Source organism: Leptonychotes weddellii, chromosome 6, assembly GCF_054177405.1.
Source record: "Leptonychotes weddellii isolate Sample4059 chromosome 6, ASM5417740v2, whole genome shotgun sequence".
NCBI classification, from domain to species: Eukaryota; Metazoa; Chordata; class Mammalia; order Carnivora; family Phocidae; genus Leptonychotes; species Leptonychotes weddellii.
In genome coordinates, this window is record NC_138374.1 from 130,321,041 (window position 1) to 130,342,092 (window position 21,052).

Below are 21,052 nucleotides of genomic sequence, written 5' to 3' on the forward strand. Positions count from 1 at the left end.
GATCTGCCAGCCGACCACAACATAAGAGGATGAATGCTACCGGAGAGTGAGGCGAGGCTGTTCAGTTGGGTTTGGCAGACATTTATTAAATACCCGCCATGTGGTCAGGTACTATGCTGGGCCCTGGGTGAGCAGAGATGAGTCAGACCCAGACATGTAAGCTCCATGAGGTGACGGGCTTTATCTACTGCATTGCCGTATTCCCAGCATCTAACAGTGCCTGGTGCTTCCTAAGCAATCAGTGAGCATTTACTGGATGAATAAATGAATGGAAGACGTGACCTATTCTTTCAGGGGCGGACAACGGTAAAAGCTTTTATTTTTTTTTTAAGATTTATTTATTTTATAGAATAAAAAGATACACACTACTATTTTATGACAAAATTAAGTGCTGCATAAATAAAAGTGTTACTACACTAGTATATAGTGTATTTTTCTAGGAATTGATAAAAATGGGAAATATTAAAAATTTGAATGTTTTGATAAATCTAGCTCCATAGTAAATGTATCAAGTCAGTATCTTCCAAATTGTATTTCACTTAGAGATGTTAATGTGCTTATCTGCAGAAAGGTTAGCTGTCAAATACATTTTGTAAAATGCTGCACGTAATTTTCTCTGAAGATTATAAGGCATATTTCCAATAAACCTGTTTGACTAAAAAAAATTTATTTATTTTAGAGAGAGAGAGAGAGAGCGCAAGCAGGGGCAAGGGCAGAGAGAACCCTCAAGCGGACAACATACTGAGCACAGAGCCCGACGTAGGGCTCGATCCCAGGACCCTGAGATCATGACCTGAGCCAAAACCAAGAGCCAGATGCTCAACCCACTGAGCCACCCAGGCACCCCCAAGGGTAAAAACTTTAGTAGGAGACATTCATGACCTGGATTTGAGGAGCAGCAGGATTTTGCTAGGCACATGACGACCGAATGTTTTCTAATGTATGTTCTATACAAGACCAAGTTCCTAGAGTCACACAAGTAAGTCCCGGTGACCCCACAGCCATAAAAGAGGCCTTGTCTCTACCATCTCATCAATTCGCTGACGGAAGGGGCAGTGAGGGCAGTGATGACAATGGGCTACCTGTGGTGCTGGGCACACTCTATTCCTCGACTTGGCGAGTACCTCCCCAGGTGTGTTCACGCTGGGATAATTCACTGAACCACACACTTAAAATCTGTACACTTTGCACAGGTTCTATTTTTAAGCAGAAGGGTTTTTAAAAAGAAGTGTGAGCATGCTGCTCTTTCTTCCCCTAACCACCATCAGAAAACAAGTCCACTAGTTTTTCAAGAAAAGGCCCAACTTGACAAGTGCAGAAAAGGACTGCTAAGGCCTCCAGCAAGCTGGTAATGAGAGAAGAGACGAGACGCCTTGGCCCCCGGAAGGGAGTGACCAGTATCTGACTCGCTGGGCACTTTATCAGCAAAGGGCCACCGCCTCAAGCAAGTTACATCACGTTCGTAAGTGGAAATCAAACTGTCCTAACAGGTCCTCACCACTATCAGTGACACCACACCTGGACACATCTGGCTCACGTGTCCAGGAAGCTGGGCTGGTTAGAAGCGGACAGAGAGCAAGAGGGCCACACACCTGCCTGGAGCACAAACCATGGTCCCCCCGCAGAAAGGGTACAATGGAGAAACTTCTGCATGCCTTTTCTCATTGCGTCCTCCCAGCGACTCTCCAAATCAGACCGTTATCTGCTCTTCACAGATGTAGGAACGGGTTCAGGAGAAAGAGATTAAAAGTGGTGGAGCTGGGATGTTGACACAAGCATGGCTGACTCCAAAGCCCATGTCTGTTCGACCACAACAAGCTGTCTGGACTTAGGGCAAGAAAGCATTTGCCAGAAGAGACCTCATAAAGCCTCGATTCTATCACACCATACAGACCTTAAACCCGCTTCCGCACATCAAGCGTGACCTCTCCTGATCACGGCCTCCAGAAACCAAACGGCCCAGCACGCACTCAGGCTTGTGTCCTTCATCGTGAGCCAAGCAGAGCACTAATGCTTGCATTTCCTTCCAGAGGAATATTCACTGCCTCTCTTGTTCAAACACTCTGTGTTCAATACTATGTGTCAAATACTATTCTGTCCTGTCTGGTTTCAAATATTTACTCTCTCTACCATGAAGTGGAGAAAAATAAAGCCACTAACTTGTCAAAACAGCATGTTTTGCCTCAGTAGAAAAATCAATAGGTCCTCAGGAGATAGGCCTCACCCTAAAGGCTCTTGGCCCATCTCCTCAGCAAACTCAATGCATGGAGAAAGTTCTCTTAGACAACCAATATGCCACCCAAGAGAAACACACCCTCAGAAGCCCCCACAGAGACAAAGGGCAGTCATGCCACAGCTGCTTTGATAAATGTCCAATGATTCCAAGGCACCTGTTGGTGGAGATGCCAACCCATGAGCCACACAGATGGGGCAGGCCACCCCTGGCCCCTGGGTATATTCCCTGGGTTCTGAGTTCTATTCCTGCTCAGTCAGAAGTACTTCTTACTACCAATCCTCTCATAAATTGACTTGAACAGTAAAGACCGTAATGACTCCAGTTTACTGTGTTTGCATTTCTTTTGTCAAAAAAAAAGAAAAGAAAAGAAAATGTTTTAAATGGCAGCATCTCAGATCTTAAAACTGCTGTTTTACAGCAGAAACTGAAAGTTTAGAATACATGTAATTACTTATCTGTGTTGCTGAACGGAAGAACACTAATAATCCCAATGGGATGATAGCTTTGGAAAGTGTCTTTGTCATGTCAAATCTCTACAACTCGGGGCACCTGGGTGGCTCAGTCGTTAAGCGTCTGCCTTCGGCTCAGGTCATGATCCCAGGGTGCTGGGATCGAGCCCCGCATCAGGCTCCCCGCTCCACGGGAAGCCTGCTTCTCCCTCTCCCACCCGCCCTGCTTGTGTTCCCTCTCTGGCTGTCTTTCTCTCTATCAAATAAATAAAACCTTTAAAAAAAAAAAAAAATCTCTACAACTCAACAAGGATATATATGCTATTCCCTACGAGCCACACTAAACTCAGAAGCTAAAAAGCGACCATGCCCCCACCCGTAGCTCTGCTCAGCCCTTTCCCGGCTCCAATCCTAGCTACAGAAGGCCTAGTACTCAGACTAAGGCGAGCTGCCCCAAAGTAGAGATAGCTTTTCTCCAGAGATGATGGATCTGTATTCCCCTAAGATAGGGAAGATGATCGTTTTGGCTTAAAAGATCTCTCCTGCTAGGGGTGCCTGGGTGGCTCGGCCGGTTAAGCATCTGCCTTCGGCTCAGGTCATGATCGATTCCAGGGTCCTGGGATCGAGCCCCGTGTCAGGCTTCCTGCTCAGCGGGGAGCCTGCTTCTCCCTCTCCTCCCCGCTCCTGTTCTATCTCTGTTTCTCTCTCTCAAATAAATATTTGAAATATTTCAAATAAAATATTAAAAAAAAAAGTCTACTCTTCTAGCATTTCTTGAGTTAAAGATCCAGTTCATATTAACAAGCACCTAATCAAACAAAATAGGTAGCATCCGTAACAAGAATTTGATAAGATATGGTTACCCTCCAGTTGATTTCTATTTTTACAAATGCACCATTAAACAGGCACCTTAGCCATCTAGCATGTATACCTACACTGAGCTCTGTGATTGACAATGTGCCAGTAATCCTATCCATGTAAAGGGACCCCAAGAAGAAGTACAAATATGAACAGCCAAGGGACAACTATCCACATCTCCCGGCAACAGCCAAAGCAACCAGGTTTAAATGCTGAAAACTAATATTAGAAGAGATAACTGAGCAAAGAAGGAATACATTCTTCAACCATTTATTCAACAAGTAATTGAGTGCCTACCGTGTGCAATTTTTTTTAAAGATTTTATTTATTTACTTATTTGAGAGAGAGCGCACGCATACGCACAAGCGGGAGGGAGAGGGAGAGAGAATCTGAAGCGGACTCCACACTGAACGCAGAGCCCGATGCAGGGCTCAATCCCAGGACCACGACATCAGGACCTGAGCCCAAACCATGAGTCGGACACTCCACCACCTGAGCGACCCAGGCACTCCTGCAATTTTAAACACTGTGACCATGAGGAGGTGACAGAGCCAACCATACTGCTATCTGAGGGAGGTGCTATCCTGGCAGAAGGAACAGCCAGTGCGAAGCCATCTTGAGGACCCTGTGGGTCTTTGCAAGGACTTTGGCTTCTCTGTTGGGAGTAAAATGGGAAGCTATGGCAGGGTTTTAAGCAGAGCAGGGAAATTATTATCCAACCTTCACTTGAGCAGGATCACTCTGGCCGCTGTAAGGAGAGCAGAATGTACAAGGACAGAGGCAGGAGGGGGAGAAGAGCCAGGATCTACTGCAATGACCCAACTCTGAGATGTTGGTGGCTTGGACCGAGGGGGGTAAGCAGTGGAGGCGAAAAGGGACAGACTGAGGACGTGCTGTGATGGTAGAACCAACAAACTCTCTTAATGCACTAGAAACCAGTGGAAGAGAGTAGTCAAGAATGACTCCAAGGCTGAGGTCTGAGCAACCGGAAGGCTGAAGCTGTCAGCAGCCGAGATGGGGAAGGGAGCAGGGTGAACACATGTGAGGGTAAGATCAGGAGTTAAATATTGGCCATACAGAGATTCCCATGGGGATCCCAAGAGAAAATGGCAAGGAGTTTCAGAAAGAGGTCCTTAATATCTGGCCACTCAACAAATATTTATTGAGGACCTACCTAGACTTTTTAGCCCACGTGTTAGCCTCAGGGAACAGTGAGGAGAAACAAGTCTCTGATGCAGAGACTCGGTCTCGAGAGAGGAAGACAGACTCAACAAGCAAGGGCAACACGGGCTGGGGGAAATCCTATGACTGAGGTCTGTTGGGATGCTTCAGCCACGCAGAAGAGGGACACCCAAGCATGTCCGGGAGGACTTCCCAAGAGAGGCCAAGAGAGAACACATATAGAAAGACGAGCAGAAAAGAAGAAGAAGAAGAAGGTAGCGGGAGGGGAAGAATGAAGCGGGGGAAATCAGAGGGGTAGACGAACCATGAGAGACAATGGACTCTGAAAAACAAACTGAGGGTTCTAGAGGGGAGGGGGGTGGGAGGATGGGTTAGCCTGGTGATAGGTATTGAGGAGGGCACATTCTGCATGGAGCACTGGGTGTTATGCACAAACAATGAATCATGGAACACTTCATCTAAAACTAATGATGTAATGTATGGGGATTAACATAAGAATAAAAATAAATAAATAAATAGTAAACACTCAATAAAATATTACTTAAAGCAATTTAAAAAAAAAAAAAAAGAAAGACAAGCAGGGGTTACCCGGGTAAGGAAAAGGAAGGTAGGTAGAGGGAGGGACGCTAGCAGCAACATCTAGGACAGCGAGATACAGGGTCCCCAGATCTACGAGAAACCCAGTTAATATCCAGCGGAAGTGAATGTTGGCACGTGGCAGGGGGTAAGAGCCTTTTAGGACCCCACCACAAGATCACGAACGCCAACTGCATTGTGCAGGTGCGGACGGGAGAAGTACTTCGTATGTGTGACCAATGGTGAGAAAACAAAGAACACTTGAGGCTAGCTACAGAATTGAGAAATGTTAAGGGATGACAGGAGCCTCTCCTGGAGATGAATATACAGATAGCTAGTAAGTACCTGGCAAAGCTAGGCTGGAACGCATGTTCCCTATATGAGTGGCCATACGAAGGGGCAATGTGAAATATGAGCACTGATACTAAAAAGTGAATGGCTAAATGACGTAACAAAACCCTTTTACAAATCTGAAGGTCGCCAGCTTACTGCTTTTGACAAAATTACAGGAGGTGGGTGGCAAGCTAGTTGATTCATCAAAATATACTGGGTTCTGACACATACTTTGAAAGGTAAAAACTGAGTGACCGTGATATAATGAAAGCCCTCCCATTCCCACCTACTTACGTCAACAGGGCTTCTCGAAGTTTCTACCTATACAAGAGACAAATCTTTTCTAGCATTAAGTGGTAATAACCCACCTATACATGACATACTTGGGTGGGGGAGCTCCATCGCTCTCATCAAGTTGCTTTCCAATCAAAGTCTACCTTTTATGTTTTAAGAATTTATCAAAATGTTTATCTACATGTTCTGATTAACTTACGGCAAAAACCGTAATAATATAATCTGAAAGAACTTAACACTGAAAAGACTTGTAATAGGAAATAAAATCATTCCAATGTACACATATATTTTTGTAGCATAAGGATGATAGAATGATCAATAAAAGATTTTCAAGCATAAAAATAGATGAGATTAAGTTAGTATTTTGCAGGGAAAATGGAAGTGTGATTTCATGGAGGGGAAAAAAATGAAGGTTTCTGGCTCAAATAAGAGCTTATTCATGTATTTTTTTAATGGATAACAATAGGCCAAATTATTACAGTATTCAGAGCCCACTAGATACACTTAAAAGAATGAAACAATTATTATATCAGAGTGTCAGTATTTACAATATATCAGAAATATATCCTTTGCAAGTCTTTAATCAGGGTGAAAAACACTTATGGCAAAAGTATGCAATGGAATAAAGAATTCTCCAAAACTTCTTTTAGCTGTTAGAGGACGCAAACATGTTTGAAGACCAGAGTGCAAATCACAAGTCAGGACTCTTAGCCTGCCATTCTTCTACAGGCTCTCTCTCCATAGCCTGAGACTTACCAACCTGGACAGGGCAGAGACAGCACTCACCCTCCACTATGGGGAAGGAGGCCATGCTGGAGACAGCTGCAAAACTTGGGGCTTCCTAGAGGACAGGCCAACGGCAGATGTGTGTTGGGATATGACAGAATGGCCCTTCAGCTAAGGGGAAAAGAAAGGCCAAAATTTTAGAAAAGACAGCACACTTATGGACTGATTAAAGCAATGAAGAAGCACAACCCCACTTCACCTGCACACACAAAACTCTTACGGATCTACCGTGTCCTACAGAAGTCCTCCCATGTTTCCACAAGTCACACAAAGGGCATGGGGCAGAACCTTCCATCACTACTCCTGTGAAAAGGAATACCTTACCACAAATGATGTGGGGGACCACACAGGGCAGGAATGAAACTGCTGACCACCTGCTCCATAAGGTACTCAAGGTTACCATGTAGGAGAGTCAAGGTTACTACAGGAAGTATGGGAGGTTCAGAAACACTCCTGATTACTTCTCCTGCAGTTTCAGAGCTTGTAACCATATGGAAATAACTGCTTTTTCCCTATACTATGGAAAGACCATTTTTAGTAGCCAGATAACAGAGCAACCCTGATTTTTTAAAAATTATCACTTTCTCCCATCATCACTCAAAATTCTCAAAGCACACGTGATCCACTTTAGAACCAATACCCCCATATGTCATCAAATTACTGCTCAGGAGAGGCCTGAAGGTTCAGTGCTTTCTAGGATTCTTTAGACTTTTCCGTTATTATGTTAAGTAGTCTACTGATGGCAATTTTATGATTGTAAGTACTTTGGCTTTCTCTGTGTGAACTTTCATGTTCACTGAACTTCTGTAAGCATGCGACCTAAACACAGATTAGTATTTTTTGTCAACACCTGACAACCGGGGCACCTGGGTGGCTCAGTCAGCTGGGCTTCTGCCTTCGGTCGTGATCCGAGGGTCCTGGGATCGAGTCCCACATCCTGCTCCCTGCTCAGCAGGGGGCCTACTTCTCCTGCTCCCTCCGCCTGCCGCTCTGCCTACTTGTGCTCTCTCTCTCTCTGTGTCCAATAAATAAATAAATAATCTCAAAAAAAAAAAAAAAAAAAACCTGACAACTGTTACACCTTTTATTTTGTCTTTTAGAAACTCCTGTCTTTGGGGCACCTCGGTGGCTCAGAGGGTTAAGCATCTGCCTTCGGCTCAAGTCATGATCCCAGCGTCCTGGGATTGAGCCCCGCATCAGGCTCCCTGCCCAGCGGAGAGCCCACTTCTCCCTCTCCCGCTCCCCCTGCTTGTGCTCTCTCTCTCTCTCTCTATCAAAAAAAAAAAAGAAAAAAGCTAGACACTCCTGTCTTTCCCTTTTTATTTTCATGTAAACTTTGCAGTTATTTGTTCATTTAGAAATACTTCTCTTTTAAAAATAAAGGTTTGAGGGGTGCCTGGGTGGCTCAGTCGGTTAAGCATCTGCCTTCGGCTCAGGTCATGATCCCAGGGTCCTGGGATCGAGCCCCCAACGGGCTCCCTGGCTCAGCGGAGAGTCTGCTTCTCCCTCTCCCTCTGCCACTCCCCCGGCTTGTGCTCTCTCTCTCTTAAATAAATAAAATCTTTAAAGAAAATAAGTAAAGTTTTGACTTTCTGATTTTACACAGGAGTGAAAGAAAACAAATACATTTATTAAAGTTAGATGACCAAATTATCTGTTAGAAATTTGAAAACGTTTCCATTGTTAAGCAACTCTGTTGCCAAAAACTATGTGTGCACCTATAAAACTTGTAAACAGAAACTTGTTAAAACCTGTAAAATATTCCAAATAAGGACTCGGTCCACTAGTTAAAAACCTTTAAATGGAGCACCTTGATTTGCAAAAACAACTGATGGACGAAATTCTGGGTTTGGGGGATGGAACTATTGTGATTTGGTAAACACTGCAAACGGGGAGTTTCTTGTTTCTGGATTTTTTAAGGAGTTAACTTTTTCAAAGATGATGATCTTTAAATCAGGATTCAAAGGACTAGGGGCACCTGGGTGGCTCAGTCATTAAGCGTCTGCCTTCGGCTCAGGTCATGATCCCAGGGTCCTGGGATCGAGCCCTGCATTGGGCTCCCTGCTCGGCGGGAAGCCTGCTTCGCCCTCTCCCGCTCCCCCTGCTTGTGTTCCCTCTCTCACTCTCTCTCTCTCTGTCAAATAAACAAATAAAATCTTAAAAAAAAAAAAGGCTTTATACCATTAAAGAAACCACCATTTAAGCGTTTCTTTTTCCTCAGTTTTATAATTCCTATTGTGTTTTACAGTTATAGAGACTATACTTATGCAATTCATATATACTTACTTATACACGATATATGATAAAGAGATGATCAAATCCTTTAGTAAGTTGGCTTAATGATAAAAATGGCATGGGGCACCTGGGTGGCTCAGATGGTTAAGCGTCTGCCTTTGGCTCAGGTCATGATCCCAGGGTCCTGGGATCGAGTCGAGTCCCACATCGGGCTCCCGGCTCAGCAGGGAGCCTGCTTCTCCCTCTGACCCTCTCCCCTCTCATGCTGTTTCTCTCTCGCTCGCTCTCTAAAAAATAAATAAATAAAATCTTTAAAAAAAAAATGGCTTGATGGACAAGAAAGCGTGCACACGCGCACAGACACAGGAGTATACCCTCCAAGCTTTCTCACTGGTTTCAAACACTAAGACACACATCTGAAAGACCTCACAGATTGAATAGTCCAACAGCACCATCTCAGAGCCCACTAGCAAGAAACCTCAGGCCCTCAACAGTGAAACTCCCCAATACAATCTGTCCCCAGCCCAGAACTTCATAAAAGCAAGACTCAACAAAGAAGTGAGGACACCAGGCAGAAGATCTCAGCAAATGCTATAGAGCGAGCTGGAGTTAGGTGACCGCAGAGAGCGAGATCAGAAGCTACACTTCAAAGACACACAAGCAAGGAATGAAAGAGAAGGCAGCTGACCACAGGCACAACTGGGGGAAGACAAGCAGCAGAAGAGGAACCAACCGGACACCTCAAGACAGGCTGCTGCTGCTTCCCTCTTCCAGGCACGGTGCTAGGCACTGGCACAAGGAATAGGAGAATTTCCTGCAGAGCCAGCGGTATTCCTGGGGCAGAGGGAAAGCCAGGCATGCTGGGCAGCCAATATGGCTGCAACAGAGAGAGCAAGGGGGAGAGGGGCAAGAGGTCAGCAGGGCCAGATCACACAAGGCCTTGATGGCCATGGCGGAAGTTCAGGGTGGTCTCTGAGAAAAACAGCAGGACCAAACCAGTCCCGCGGTTCTGGAAGCACCTACAGAAGGAGGGTGTGGAGTCAACAAGCTGGCCAGATGGGGATGGCTGCTGAGGTCTCAGGAACAGGGTGATGGAGCCAAGGAGACGCCGGCCCACAGCATATTCCAGAGTGCTCCAAAGCAGATGCTGAGTCACGGCCAAGCAGAGCTGAGGTGACAGCCCACACCTCTGAGGGGACTGCAGTTTTCCTCTCTTGGTCTGTCTGACTGATACACAGTCAGACCGACCTCCCCCAAAATACCTCAGAGGACTGGTTGCTGCCTGTGAAGACAGCTCAGAACAGACACAGATTTAGGAAAGGAAAAATCTGGATTCGAATCCAAGTCGTATCACTTACCAGCCACGTGAGGTCAGGCAAGTCAAAAACTCTAACCTCATCTTCCACTGCTATCCATCAATGGGGAACACACCTGCCTGACTTCAAAGGGAAGAGATATTCCAACGATTTAGGTAAACTGGCTTAGGGGCACCTGGCTGGCTCAGTCAGTGGAGCATGCTGATCTCAGAGTTGTAGGTTGTAGCCCAACGTTGGGAGTAGAGATTACTTCAAAAAAAAAAAAAAGGAGAAAGAGAAAATCTTTAAAAAAAAAAAAAGATAAACTGGCTTGGTGGTGAAAGTGGTTTAAGCAAGTTTTAACTATAATACTAACAGAGACTTTCTCTCAGGTATCCTCGTATCCCGACTTCTCCTCAAAAGCACTTAATACAGGGCGCCTGGATCACTCAGTCGGTGAAGCATCTGCCCTCGGCTCAGGTCATGGTCCCAGGGTCCTGGGATCGAGCCCTGCATTGGGCTCCCTGCACAGTGGGGAGTCTGCTTCTCCCTCTGCCACTCCACCCCACCCCCCCCAACGCACGTGGGCTCTCTCTCTCTCAAATAAATAAAATCTTTTTTTTAAACACTTAATACAGTATTTTGCACAATGACATTCATTCAACAAGTACCTACTTAGTACATATTAAATAAATACCAGGCTCTGAATAAGCAATACCAATGTATTAGCGTTTGGGGAGCTTTTTATATTTGGGTCATTGCAACATGAGTAACAGAGTTAAACAGGGTTTCCACTGTGGCCTCAAATCCTAATTCAAATAGTCTTATGAATTAAATAATAGAAGAGTAATTACAAATTTTGGCCTGCCTAACTCAGTTCAACGCACACCAAACACCAAACACCAATGCGGCATCAAACACCCAAATAAGGCTCAAATAAATACGTGAGATGCTCTTATAGAACTTCCATTAGGCTGCGGGAAGTAGTCAAGGGGTAGCCACACTGCACAGCAAACTGCGGTAAAACTAGGGAAGCATTAGACACACAAAACAATTCTAAGGAAATGAATAACAGAGTTCCCTGGAGGAAGTATTTGCAGAACTGAAGGCTTAAAAGGATTATAGGTCATTCTGGAGAAGACCCAGAGCAAAAGTAAGTGAAAGCAGTTCCAAAGATGTGTCTGTGTGCATTCGGGTTGGGGGGCGGGGAATAAACAGTCTGGGACCACATTTGGGGGTCAAGGGGATGTGCACTGTGTGCTGAAACATTTGACCAGCAGTCTGGGTGCTGGAGAGTGGCCCAAGGTTTCCAGAAAGGAGAGTGACACAGTCAGAACTACAGCTAAGGAAGCCCACTCTGATGGCAGTGCGAAGAAGCAGAATGAGAAGCTATTTTCTTCGTCCAGGGAAAAAGTCACAGCAAGAAGGAGAGGGAACGGCCCCCACTGTCATGGACATAGACGCTGGCAGAAGAGTTTACTTTTTCCCCTCTTCCAGTGACTTCCTGCTCTCTCCAGACCCGTCCTTTCCGAGCAAACACGAGAACCTGGTTTTTAACACAGATCAGAACAACTTTCTCAACCTACTACAGTTTTGAGATGAGTTTTTAACCATGACTTGCCACGTCAGCCTGGCAAAGCTTACTCTCAAGTTCTAATTCATCTTCACTTATAAAACAAACTTAAAAAATGTGATCTACAGAGCTGCAATCACTATTTTTGCCTTGCACAACCAAAATAATTTAGTCTGAGACAATACTTGTACTTAGGGCAGCCACAACATTGAGACAAATTAGAGCCCTCAAGAGAAGCTGAACAGGGAGTTGTTTTTTCTTATAAAGGAGGGATGGGGGAGGGGGAGAACAATCAAGATCTACAGGGCTGGGCCCAGGGTACAAAGCAATCTGCATTTCCATTTCCCTTTGGATCAAGTACTTCTGAAATCATTCCACAGCCATTTCCAAGCAGCCCCTTTCCAAAGTGAAGGTTGTAAACATATGTCCCTCCCTGCCCCTTGGCACCTTAGTCTTATTTTTCCTTATTAATCAATTCTTCCTCAACAAGGCAACAGCAGGGAACGAACAGCACCAGTCTAGAAAACTAGAAACTGGCTCCGCCACTAAATATATGACCTGGATACATTATTTTTCTCATCTATAAGTGATGAGCCTAAGTGTTGGACTCCAGAGACTCTGAGGTGCCTTCTAGGTTTAAAATTGTCATTTTTGATGATGTTCTTAGATCCTTTGGTTTCTTCCAAATTCTCTTTTAACAGGCGCATAATAAAAACCCAGGGAGCAGAGGATCAATCTTGCTTCCAGATCCTCTTGCCCTACTATGCTCAGACTTCCAAAGGAGGTCCAGCCTGTTGATGCTGATCATCCTCTAAAAAAAAAAAACAACTTTGAATGTTTGAATTCCTTGCAGTTAAGGCACTAAGGACTGGAATAAGAGAACCAAGATAGAATTGCAGCAAATGGACTACCATATGGAATTACAGAAGTCCAATGCTCCTTTGGACCTTTTTTAATAACAACAACAACAAAAAGATTAAAATAATCTTAAACAGGGCGCCTGGGTGGCTCAGTTGGTTGGGCGACTGCCTTCGGCTCAGGTCATGGTCCCGGCGTCCTGGGATCGAGTCCCACATCGGGCTCCCGGCTCGGCGGGGAGCCTGCTTCTCCCTCTGACCCTCTCCCCTCTCATGCTGTTTCTCTCTCTCTCTCTCTCTCAAATAAATAAATAAATAAAATCTTTAAAAAAAAAATAATAATCTTAAACAATGCCTAGTATTTATCAGTGCCCAAAGTGTACAACATGCTTTATGCTGTTGCTTTTCTTCTCTTCCAGCTGACTTCTTGCTCTCTCTACAAGTCCTTTTGGAGGAAATACAAGAACCTGGTTTTGAAGACAGACCCTGTCTTGAGAGTTTCTATCATCTTCCTCCTTGATGAGAACCCCAGGGACAGCGCTTACCACTCCCATCATGGCTCACCAGTAGCTCCCATTTGACACATTACAGAAGTTAACACTTAGGACTTACAATGAGTATCAATTGAGACCAGGTGATGACTCAAGGCCACAAAAATAAAGAGAATGGCCTTATTTTATTTCCCCTTTTAGGGTTTCAGTTTCCCCCTCCGCAGTGACTTTATCATTTGTGATTGCCGAGGACATTCTAAATGCCACACTCATCTGCCAGTTTAAGTCTCCCTCCCCCCAGGAGGACCGAACCTCAGGTAAATATTTGGGACCAACTGTGTGTCACACATCATGCTAGGAGTGTTGGGAATACAGCCATGAACAACAAAAACGTCCCATGCAACATTCATATGCAATGGAAAGAGGGGGGCAAGGATAATCCTAAAAACAGGGAAAACTTCCTAAGAGCTGACATCGTGGTTTTGTTTTTAATTACGAGTAACAGCACGAGCAGAGAACACAGAACAAGGGGGGGCAGGGGGGGATTGCATTCAGCAAATGCCACATCAGCTTCTGGGACCTGAAGCTGCCAGATTCCTAGCCCCGGGAGCTAGAGAGACGAGATTAACTTGATCTAGAAAGAAGTTTCAGAGCGCCAGCCGCCGGGTCTGAGCCCCACGCGCCCAGGTAGTCGGGACCTGGAGGGGAAACTGCGAGGCCAAGATGGAGGAGGGGCTCGGGAGGAGTCGGCTCGGGCGCGAGAACCTCGTGGCTCGCTCCTCATGGCGCCAAGCAGCCTTCCTGCTCGGCGCTCCCGGGCCCTGGGAGGCAGCATCCCACGTCGCCAGACGCGGCGCGCACGGCCCCAGCTCGCAAGCTCCCCTGCAGGAAGGAGCCCGTGCTCCCACCGCGAGCCGAGGCTGCTAAATGCCCAAGGAACAAGTACCCACACCTTAAAGGCAGCAAGGGGGGACCGAGAAAGAAACATCTGGGAGGACTCCACCCTTCCCCACCTGCAGAAAAAGCCCGGGATAAAGCTAAAAGAGCATTTCCCTAGTTTCTCCTTGCCTTGCTGATAAAACAAAGAGAGGCACGTAGGAGGGTCGGACACCCAGACGATGACCCCTTTCGGTGGACCCAAGACGCGTAAGCCCCGGACACCGAGGAGCATGGAGCCAGTACAACTTTCTCCTTGAAGCCGGCCACGTTTCCTCTTATAACCATAAAAATCAGAAGCCCCTGCTATTAACATTTCGTTGATGTCACCGCACCTAGTTGGCGCTCAGCATTTTCCCCAGAAAGCCCTGCAATCCCCAGCCCAAGACGGACTCCCGTCCCCGGGACGCCGCCTCGCGCGTTCTCGCAGCCCTCCAGGTCCGGCTCCCCGGCTTGCCCCGCCCTGGGTACCGGGGACCTCCAAGCGGGGCTGGGGCGCATCAGGGCTCGCCGGCGACCCTGCCTAAAACCCTCTCCCCCACCGTCGGACCCGCAAAACAATAAGCATCCGCTTTCCCAGCTGGTCGCCCATAGGAGCCGGGCCACGAGTTACCGCAACGGAGAAGAAGAGCGAGCGGGAGCGCGCCAGCCCCGCGACCGGGGGTCGGCGGCCCCCTGGGACCCCGATGACCGGAATCCCCGCCCGGCGGGCCGGCCCGCAGTCAGCGCGGGGAAGACTGGGCGCTGGAGCGCGGCCAGGAGCGGAGGCGCGCGGGCCACGCGGTGGCTGCAGCAACTGACACGGCCCGCGGCCGCGCCACATGCGCCGCCGCCCGGCCCCGGGCCCGGGAGCGCGGCGCCGCGACCCCCGCCGTACCTTGCCGCTGGCCGTGCCCCCGCTGACGCCGATCAGGAAAGGCTCGCCGCCGTTGGGCTGCTGGTGGTTCTGCAGGGTCTGCTCGCTGTCCCCGGCCATGGCTGGCGCCGCCCCTCCTCCCGCTGCTGCCGACGGACGCACGTTCCCCGCCCGCGCCCGCGTCGGGCTCCCCCGCTGCCCCGCAGCCGCCGCAGGGCGCTGCCCGGGTCCCTGCGAGCCGCCCGGAGCTCGGCCGTGGGGCTGCCTTTCCCGGAGGCGCCGAGAGCCTGCCTCTTGCCCGCAGCGGCCGGCTCGGTTTACAGCCCAGGCGGAGGTCAGCGTGATGCTAATGCTCCAATCCGGGCGGGCAGCGCGCTGCTATTCGCCGAGGCGGAGGCGGCGAGGCGGCCGGCCCCAGCCTCCGCCCCTCCCGGGCCCCGCCGCCGCCACCCGAGGTCTCCCGGAGAGGTGTGAGCCCGGCCCTCCTCCCCCGTCACCCGCCCGGTTAACCCTTTCCTCGGCGACCTCCGGCGGACCGACGGAAGGCAAACACGCGCTCGGCGCTTTAATTGGGTGTGCTACCCCCTCTTTCAAAGGGGATACGAAGCTACCAGGGCAGAATGCCAGCGCCCCAGGTTTGGGAAGCAAAATTCGAACAAGCAGGGAAGATTAAGACGAAGCAAAGAGTTAATGTCATTTGCCCATTATTCAGGCTAAAAACTTGCGTTTTCCCCAAATGAAAAAATTTCCCCCTTCCGTTTGCCAAAATATGTCAGACGCTGGCTTTCAATATTTCCTCTCTTGGAAACACCATCCTCCTTAGCAGGCGACTGCCTAGAGTCCTTGTCCCTAGAGAAGGGTAATGCGGGGGGGGGGCGGTATCTAAAGGGCACACGCTCTCCAAAAAGCAAGGCCGTTTCAAACCATAGTTTGAAATCACAAATACTGAGGTTCCTGTTGAATTAGGATTTGTGGAAACATTAAAATAATAATTAATGCCATTTTGACCCATTAATACCTTTAAGTGAACTGGTTTTTCATTCAGAGATGGGCAATTAGTCACTTGATTAGAAAGGCAGGATCCACTGGTGACTCAGCAGCCCCCACCTCTGAAGGCAGATTTCTCTATTCACACGCAGTTCCACGAGCAAGTTACATAATCTCCCTGTGCCTCGGTGTTCTCATCTGTTACATGGGAATAATGACCACTCCATCCTAGGATTGTTGCATTAAATGAATTGTTATATTAAAGTTCTTAGAATAGCTGCTGGCATAGTCTAGGCCCTATGTAAGAGTTGGAAGGGAAGAGGCCCCTACAAGGCTGGGACCCCAAAGGGAAATTTTGTTGGGGTACAGGGGGGGGAGAGGTAGGATTAGATCAGTAGCTTCCAGTCTCTGCCCCTGTGAATCTGGAACTGATGAGCTGACTGGCTCCTACAGGCTAAAAGAGAGTTGAAGTCAATAGCATTCTTTTCAAACTTAGTTATCTTAAATTCAGAATTCTTTTGGAAAAAAAAATTGCTAAAGAAAATTAAGAATATTAGAAAGCACAATGTTCTTTTCACTTCTGACATATTTCGTGTCCCCATCCAAAATCACTCCACAGAACCTCAGACAGGAGGCTAAGATAGAGAGAGTGGCTACCTGGTTGGGAGAGGTCAGCTAGAAGGAGGGTGCCTTACCACAGGGCTGTTGGGTGGGTGGGTTGTAGCTGATTCAGGAGGCTGCCTCTTCTCCCCAACGTCTTTTCTCCACTATAAAGAGATCTAAGTCTTCAAAGACTTTTTTTTTTTAAAGATTTTATTTATTTGAGAGAGAGAGAATGAGAGAGAGCACATGAGAGGGGGGAGGGCCAGAGGGAGAAGCAGACCCCCCCCCCCCGCCCCGAGCAGGGAGCCTGATGTGGGACTCGATCCAGGGACTCCAGGATCATGACCTGAGCCAAAGGCAGTCACTTAACCAACTGAGCCACCCAGGCGCCCTAAGTCTTCAAAGACTTTTGCAGAGCTCTTTAGAGCCCAAGATAAAGCCTGTTGGAACTTGGACAATTCGATGGACCCAGACCTAAGGGGATATCAGGTAGCTAGAGAAAGAAGAGGAGGATATGAGAATGCCACATCCTCTATGAACTTTTCCCAAATCCCTACCTTCCTTCTTTCTATAGCTTTTTTTCCATGATATTTCATCATAAAAATTTTCAAACATTGAAATATTTTACAGTAAACACTGATATAACCATCTGGATTCTACCATGAACATTGTACCATACTTATCACACTAGTCATCGACCCATCCCTCTATCCGGCCCAACATTTTTATTGGAGTATTTATTTGCCTTTACCTGGTTAGTCTGAAGTGGCTTACTCCAAACTGGTTTATACATTTCTTGGTGTTTTGTTTTTTTTTTTAATTACTATATTCCCAGCATCTAAAACAGTTTCTGGCACTGGTAGGGCCTTCACAAATATTTGTTGAACAAATGAAGCAACGCCATGTCTCAATTTTACATTCCCAGGGCCAACTGAGTAGAATGACAGCAGGTAGGAAACATTCAATACATGTTCACTGTATTGAATGAACAAATGAAGAATATGGAAAAGGTCAAAAAGTACCAACAAGTAAACTTCACTGCCACCATTTTGGAATGAAAGGTGGTATTCCCTACATGGTATTTACATGGTTACTACTCTTATTTCCAAATGTTTTGTGTTCCTGGCGTTCCAAGTGACTGTGTACAGCTAGTCTTGTATGTACATCTATTAACTAGTTGGACCAACTCATTAACTGAGCTAACCCGTTAAACTTATCTGTACCTTGTTTAAAGATTTTATCTTTTTTTTTTTTTTGTAATCTCTACCCCCAATGTGGGGCTTGAACTCACAACCCCAACCAAGATAAAGAGTCACATTCTGTACTGAGTCAGCCAGGCACCCTTTCTGTACCTTGTTTAATAATTTTGACCTCTGTGCGTAAGTTAATATACATAAAAGTGTCCTGAAAAAAAAACAAAACAAAAGCTGTCTATACAAAGGTAAGGCCTAGTTAGCAAGGACATCCCGCTGCACTCTGCACTCCCTGTTTTCACTCTCTTCTGTCCCTAGGGCTGCCTTACCTACAGGTAAGGAAGTTACCCAAGTTCGTTTAAATTAAGAGTATTCTGAGCACTGGTGACCTCAACAAGGACTTTTGTATCTCTGTTCTCTATAAAGCCAGCCAGGCTGCCTGTGCTATTCCCTGTGCTGTGTCATCCTCACTCAGGAGCCTGGTCACCAAATCCCATAGCTGGGGATGTTCAAATCACGTTTGAGTCTCCTATAGCAATTACACTGCAGATTCTGAATTAAAGGATCTCTACCTGTCCTCCTTCCCCTGCCACCAGGAAAAAAAAGAATCAAACATGTTCAATAAAATCCAGAGTTAGAACAGATTCAAGCAAATACTATTTTCTCGGTATCTGTGATCATTTTCGTTTATATACAGATTTCTGTCTGATCAAGTTCTGGCCTAGTTAACATACGGGGATGAAGTCAGCATGAGTGTGCAGCTATAGCCAAAGAACAAGAGACATTTCTGCTACGGTCCTCGTCTGCCCTGCCCTCCCTCTAAGTGGCTGTAGGTCCGAACTAGGCAAGGAACACTACATTTTGTCTCCATCTGAAAAGTTCTACCTCTGGGTGCTTCACAAACCACGGTTAATTCTCTAATTGCTTATCCCATTTCCAAACCGGAAAAAAGAAAGGTTATCAAACTTTAGTTTCTCTCCGAAACATTGTAGTTGCCTGTATTGCCTTTTATCAATCAGTAATTGCTTGGACAGATCATAAATACTGTTCTGAAGAGATGACCAGATGATATTGAAGAGCTGCTTACATCTGGCTCTGTGATCTTAGGTACATTCTCAGATACTGTGGGCAGCATGATAGAGCTGTCTCAAACCCCAGCAGTGGGAGCAGCTGGGAATACAAAAGCTGGGACCCCATCCCCACACAGCTAAAGAATCCAAAACTCTGTGTGTGGAGCCCAGCAACCTGTGTTTGATAAGCCCTCCAGGTACCTCTTAGCACCCAGCCAAGTTTGAGAATCACTGATCTAGTGGAAAGAAGACAATGAGCTCTAGTTGGGAAAGCAAGTTTTACACCCTTGCTTTGTTACTACTTTGTAACCTTTGGCAAGTTACTTAATTTCTATGGAATTCAGTTTCTTCAACTGTTAAATGATAAGGTGCTTTGTAAGGTGGTTGTGAAAATAAAGACTATATATTGGTATATAGCAGTTGTCAAATTCCATTTCTCTCCCCTTCTATTGGATCACAGATCACAGCTCTTCCCATAGAAGCCCCACCATTTCGGGATTAGGAGCTTCAAAGATAAGAATTCCTAATCCCCAAGGTCACTTTAAGGTAAAAAAGGTTATATCCAGAACACGCAAATCTACAGAGATAGAAAGTAGATTGTTGGTTGCCTACAGCTAGGGAGGTTAGGAAGGAAATGGGGCATGGCTGCTAAATGAGTCCAGGATTTCTTTTTATTTATTTATTTAAATAGCCTCCACGCCCAAAGTGGGGCTTGAACTCATGACCTTGAGATCAACAGTGTTCTACTGACTGAGTCAGCCAGGTGCCCCCAGGATTTCTTTTAATTTTTTAATTTATTTTTTTAAGACTTATTTACTTATTATTTTAGAGAGAGTGAGGAAGAGCAAATGAAGGGGGGGGGGTCAGAATCTCAAGCAAGCTCCCTGCTGAGTGCAGAGCCCAACGTGGTGCTCGATCTCGCAACCCTGAGATCATGACCCAAGCCGAAATCAAGAGTCTGCATACAACCCCACTGAGCTACCCGGACACCCCTCTTTTTATTTTTATTTTTTTTAAATTTCTTTTAGAGAGACAGAGCACAAGCAGGGGGGTGGGGCAGAGGGAGAGGGGGAGAGAGAGAAGCTTAAGCAGATTCCATGCTCAGCACAGATCCCAATGTGGGTGGGGCTTGATCCCACAACCCTGAGATCATGACCTGAGCTAAAATCAAGAGTCAGATGCTTAACCGACTGAGCCACCCAAGTGCCCCCCTCTTTTTAGGTAAATGTTCTAAAATTGACTATCTTGATGGTTGCACGACTTTGATTATCGTAAGAACCACTGAATTGTACAATGTATATTGATGAATTATGTGGTATGTGAATTATATCTCAATAAAGCTGGTTAAAGAATAGGTTGCAACCAGCAGGCTAGAAGAGGAAAGAGATTTTTAGGAATTGGGGCAGAAACAAGCAAAGGCACAGAGAGACTGAAAATTAAAAAGGCAGCGTCAGAAGACTTTATAACCTATAGAATGTTACATAAACGCAAGTTTTGTTAATTTCATTAAATTCAACACACTGATTTTTGTGCATACAGCTTTCCCCTGCAAAGATAATAGTCATATGAGGGCCTTTATTTTTTTTAGGGGGGGAGGGGCAAAGGGAGAGGGAGAAAGAATCTTAAGCAGGCTCCACGCCCAGGGTGGAGTCCGATGTGGGGCTCAGTATCATGACCCTGAGATCATGACCTGAGCCGAAATCAAGAGTCAGACCCTTAACCGACTGAGCCACCCAGGCACCCCATGGGCCTTTACATTTTAGTTGGCCCAACTTCAGAAATCCCATATGCCCTAAGAAGGCTTCCCAGACTTAGAAAATGTTAACATACAGATTTTCGTTCCATGGAGATTTTCCGATTTTGTCTCCCATCCCCATACCAGGATGTATTTTCTAACAAGATGCTATGAAAGTAAGACCGGGACATCATCAGGAGTTTAGTAGTCTCACCCAGACACTACCAGCACCCAGTAAGAGCAAGCTCCTGGCAACCCCATTGCATTCACTCTGCCTGTTCATGGGGCTTCTCCCAGACAGGGATCTGACCCTTCGTTTCTTTTCCTGTCTCCAGACTAAACCCTTGCTCTCCCACTCTTCTGCACTGACTTCTTTGACCTCCCCCAGTGAGCTCCCAGGTCACCTTCTCTGTATATGACCTACTCCCCCCTCCTCCACGACCGTGGCACTAATGCTCTTTCCATCGTACCGTAAGTGATGCACTAGAATTGGTGATGGACAGGGTC

At 46.6% G+C, this 21,052-nt stretch overlaps 1 protein-coding gene and 1 long non-coding RNA gene across 2 annotated transcripts in view; both read right to left on the reverse strand.

The window, feature by feature from the left end:
- UCK2 (uridine-cytidine kinase 2) overlaps window positions 1-15,341 on the reverse strand; it is a 68,885-nt gene extending 53,544 nt beyond the window's left edge. Inside the window, exon 1 of the mRNA XM_081825225.1 lies at window positions 14,979-15,341. Coding sequence (XP_081681351.1) covers window positions 14,979-15,077 — 99 coding nt within the window. The 5' untranslated portion in view covers window positions 15,078-15,341. The remainder of the gene's footprint in view (window positions 1-14,978) is intronic.
- On the reverse strand, window positions 3,019-11,128 carry LOC145722372 (uncharacterized). The gene is made up of 3 exons (XR_014146608.1): window positions 9,973-11,128; window positions 9,001-9,236; window positions 3,019-6,825 (listed from the first exon to the last, which is right to left on the reverse strand). It is a non-coding gene; the product is annotated as an uncharacterized LOC145722372 (long non-coding RNA).
- Window positions 15,342-21,052: the final 5,711 nt, after the last annotated feature.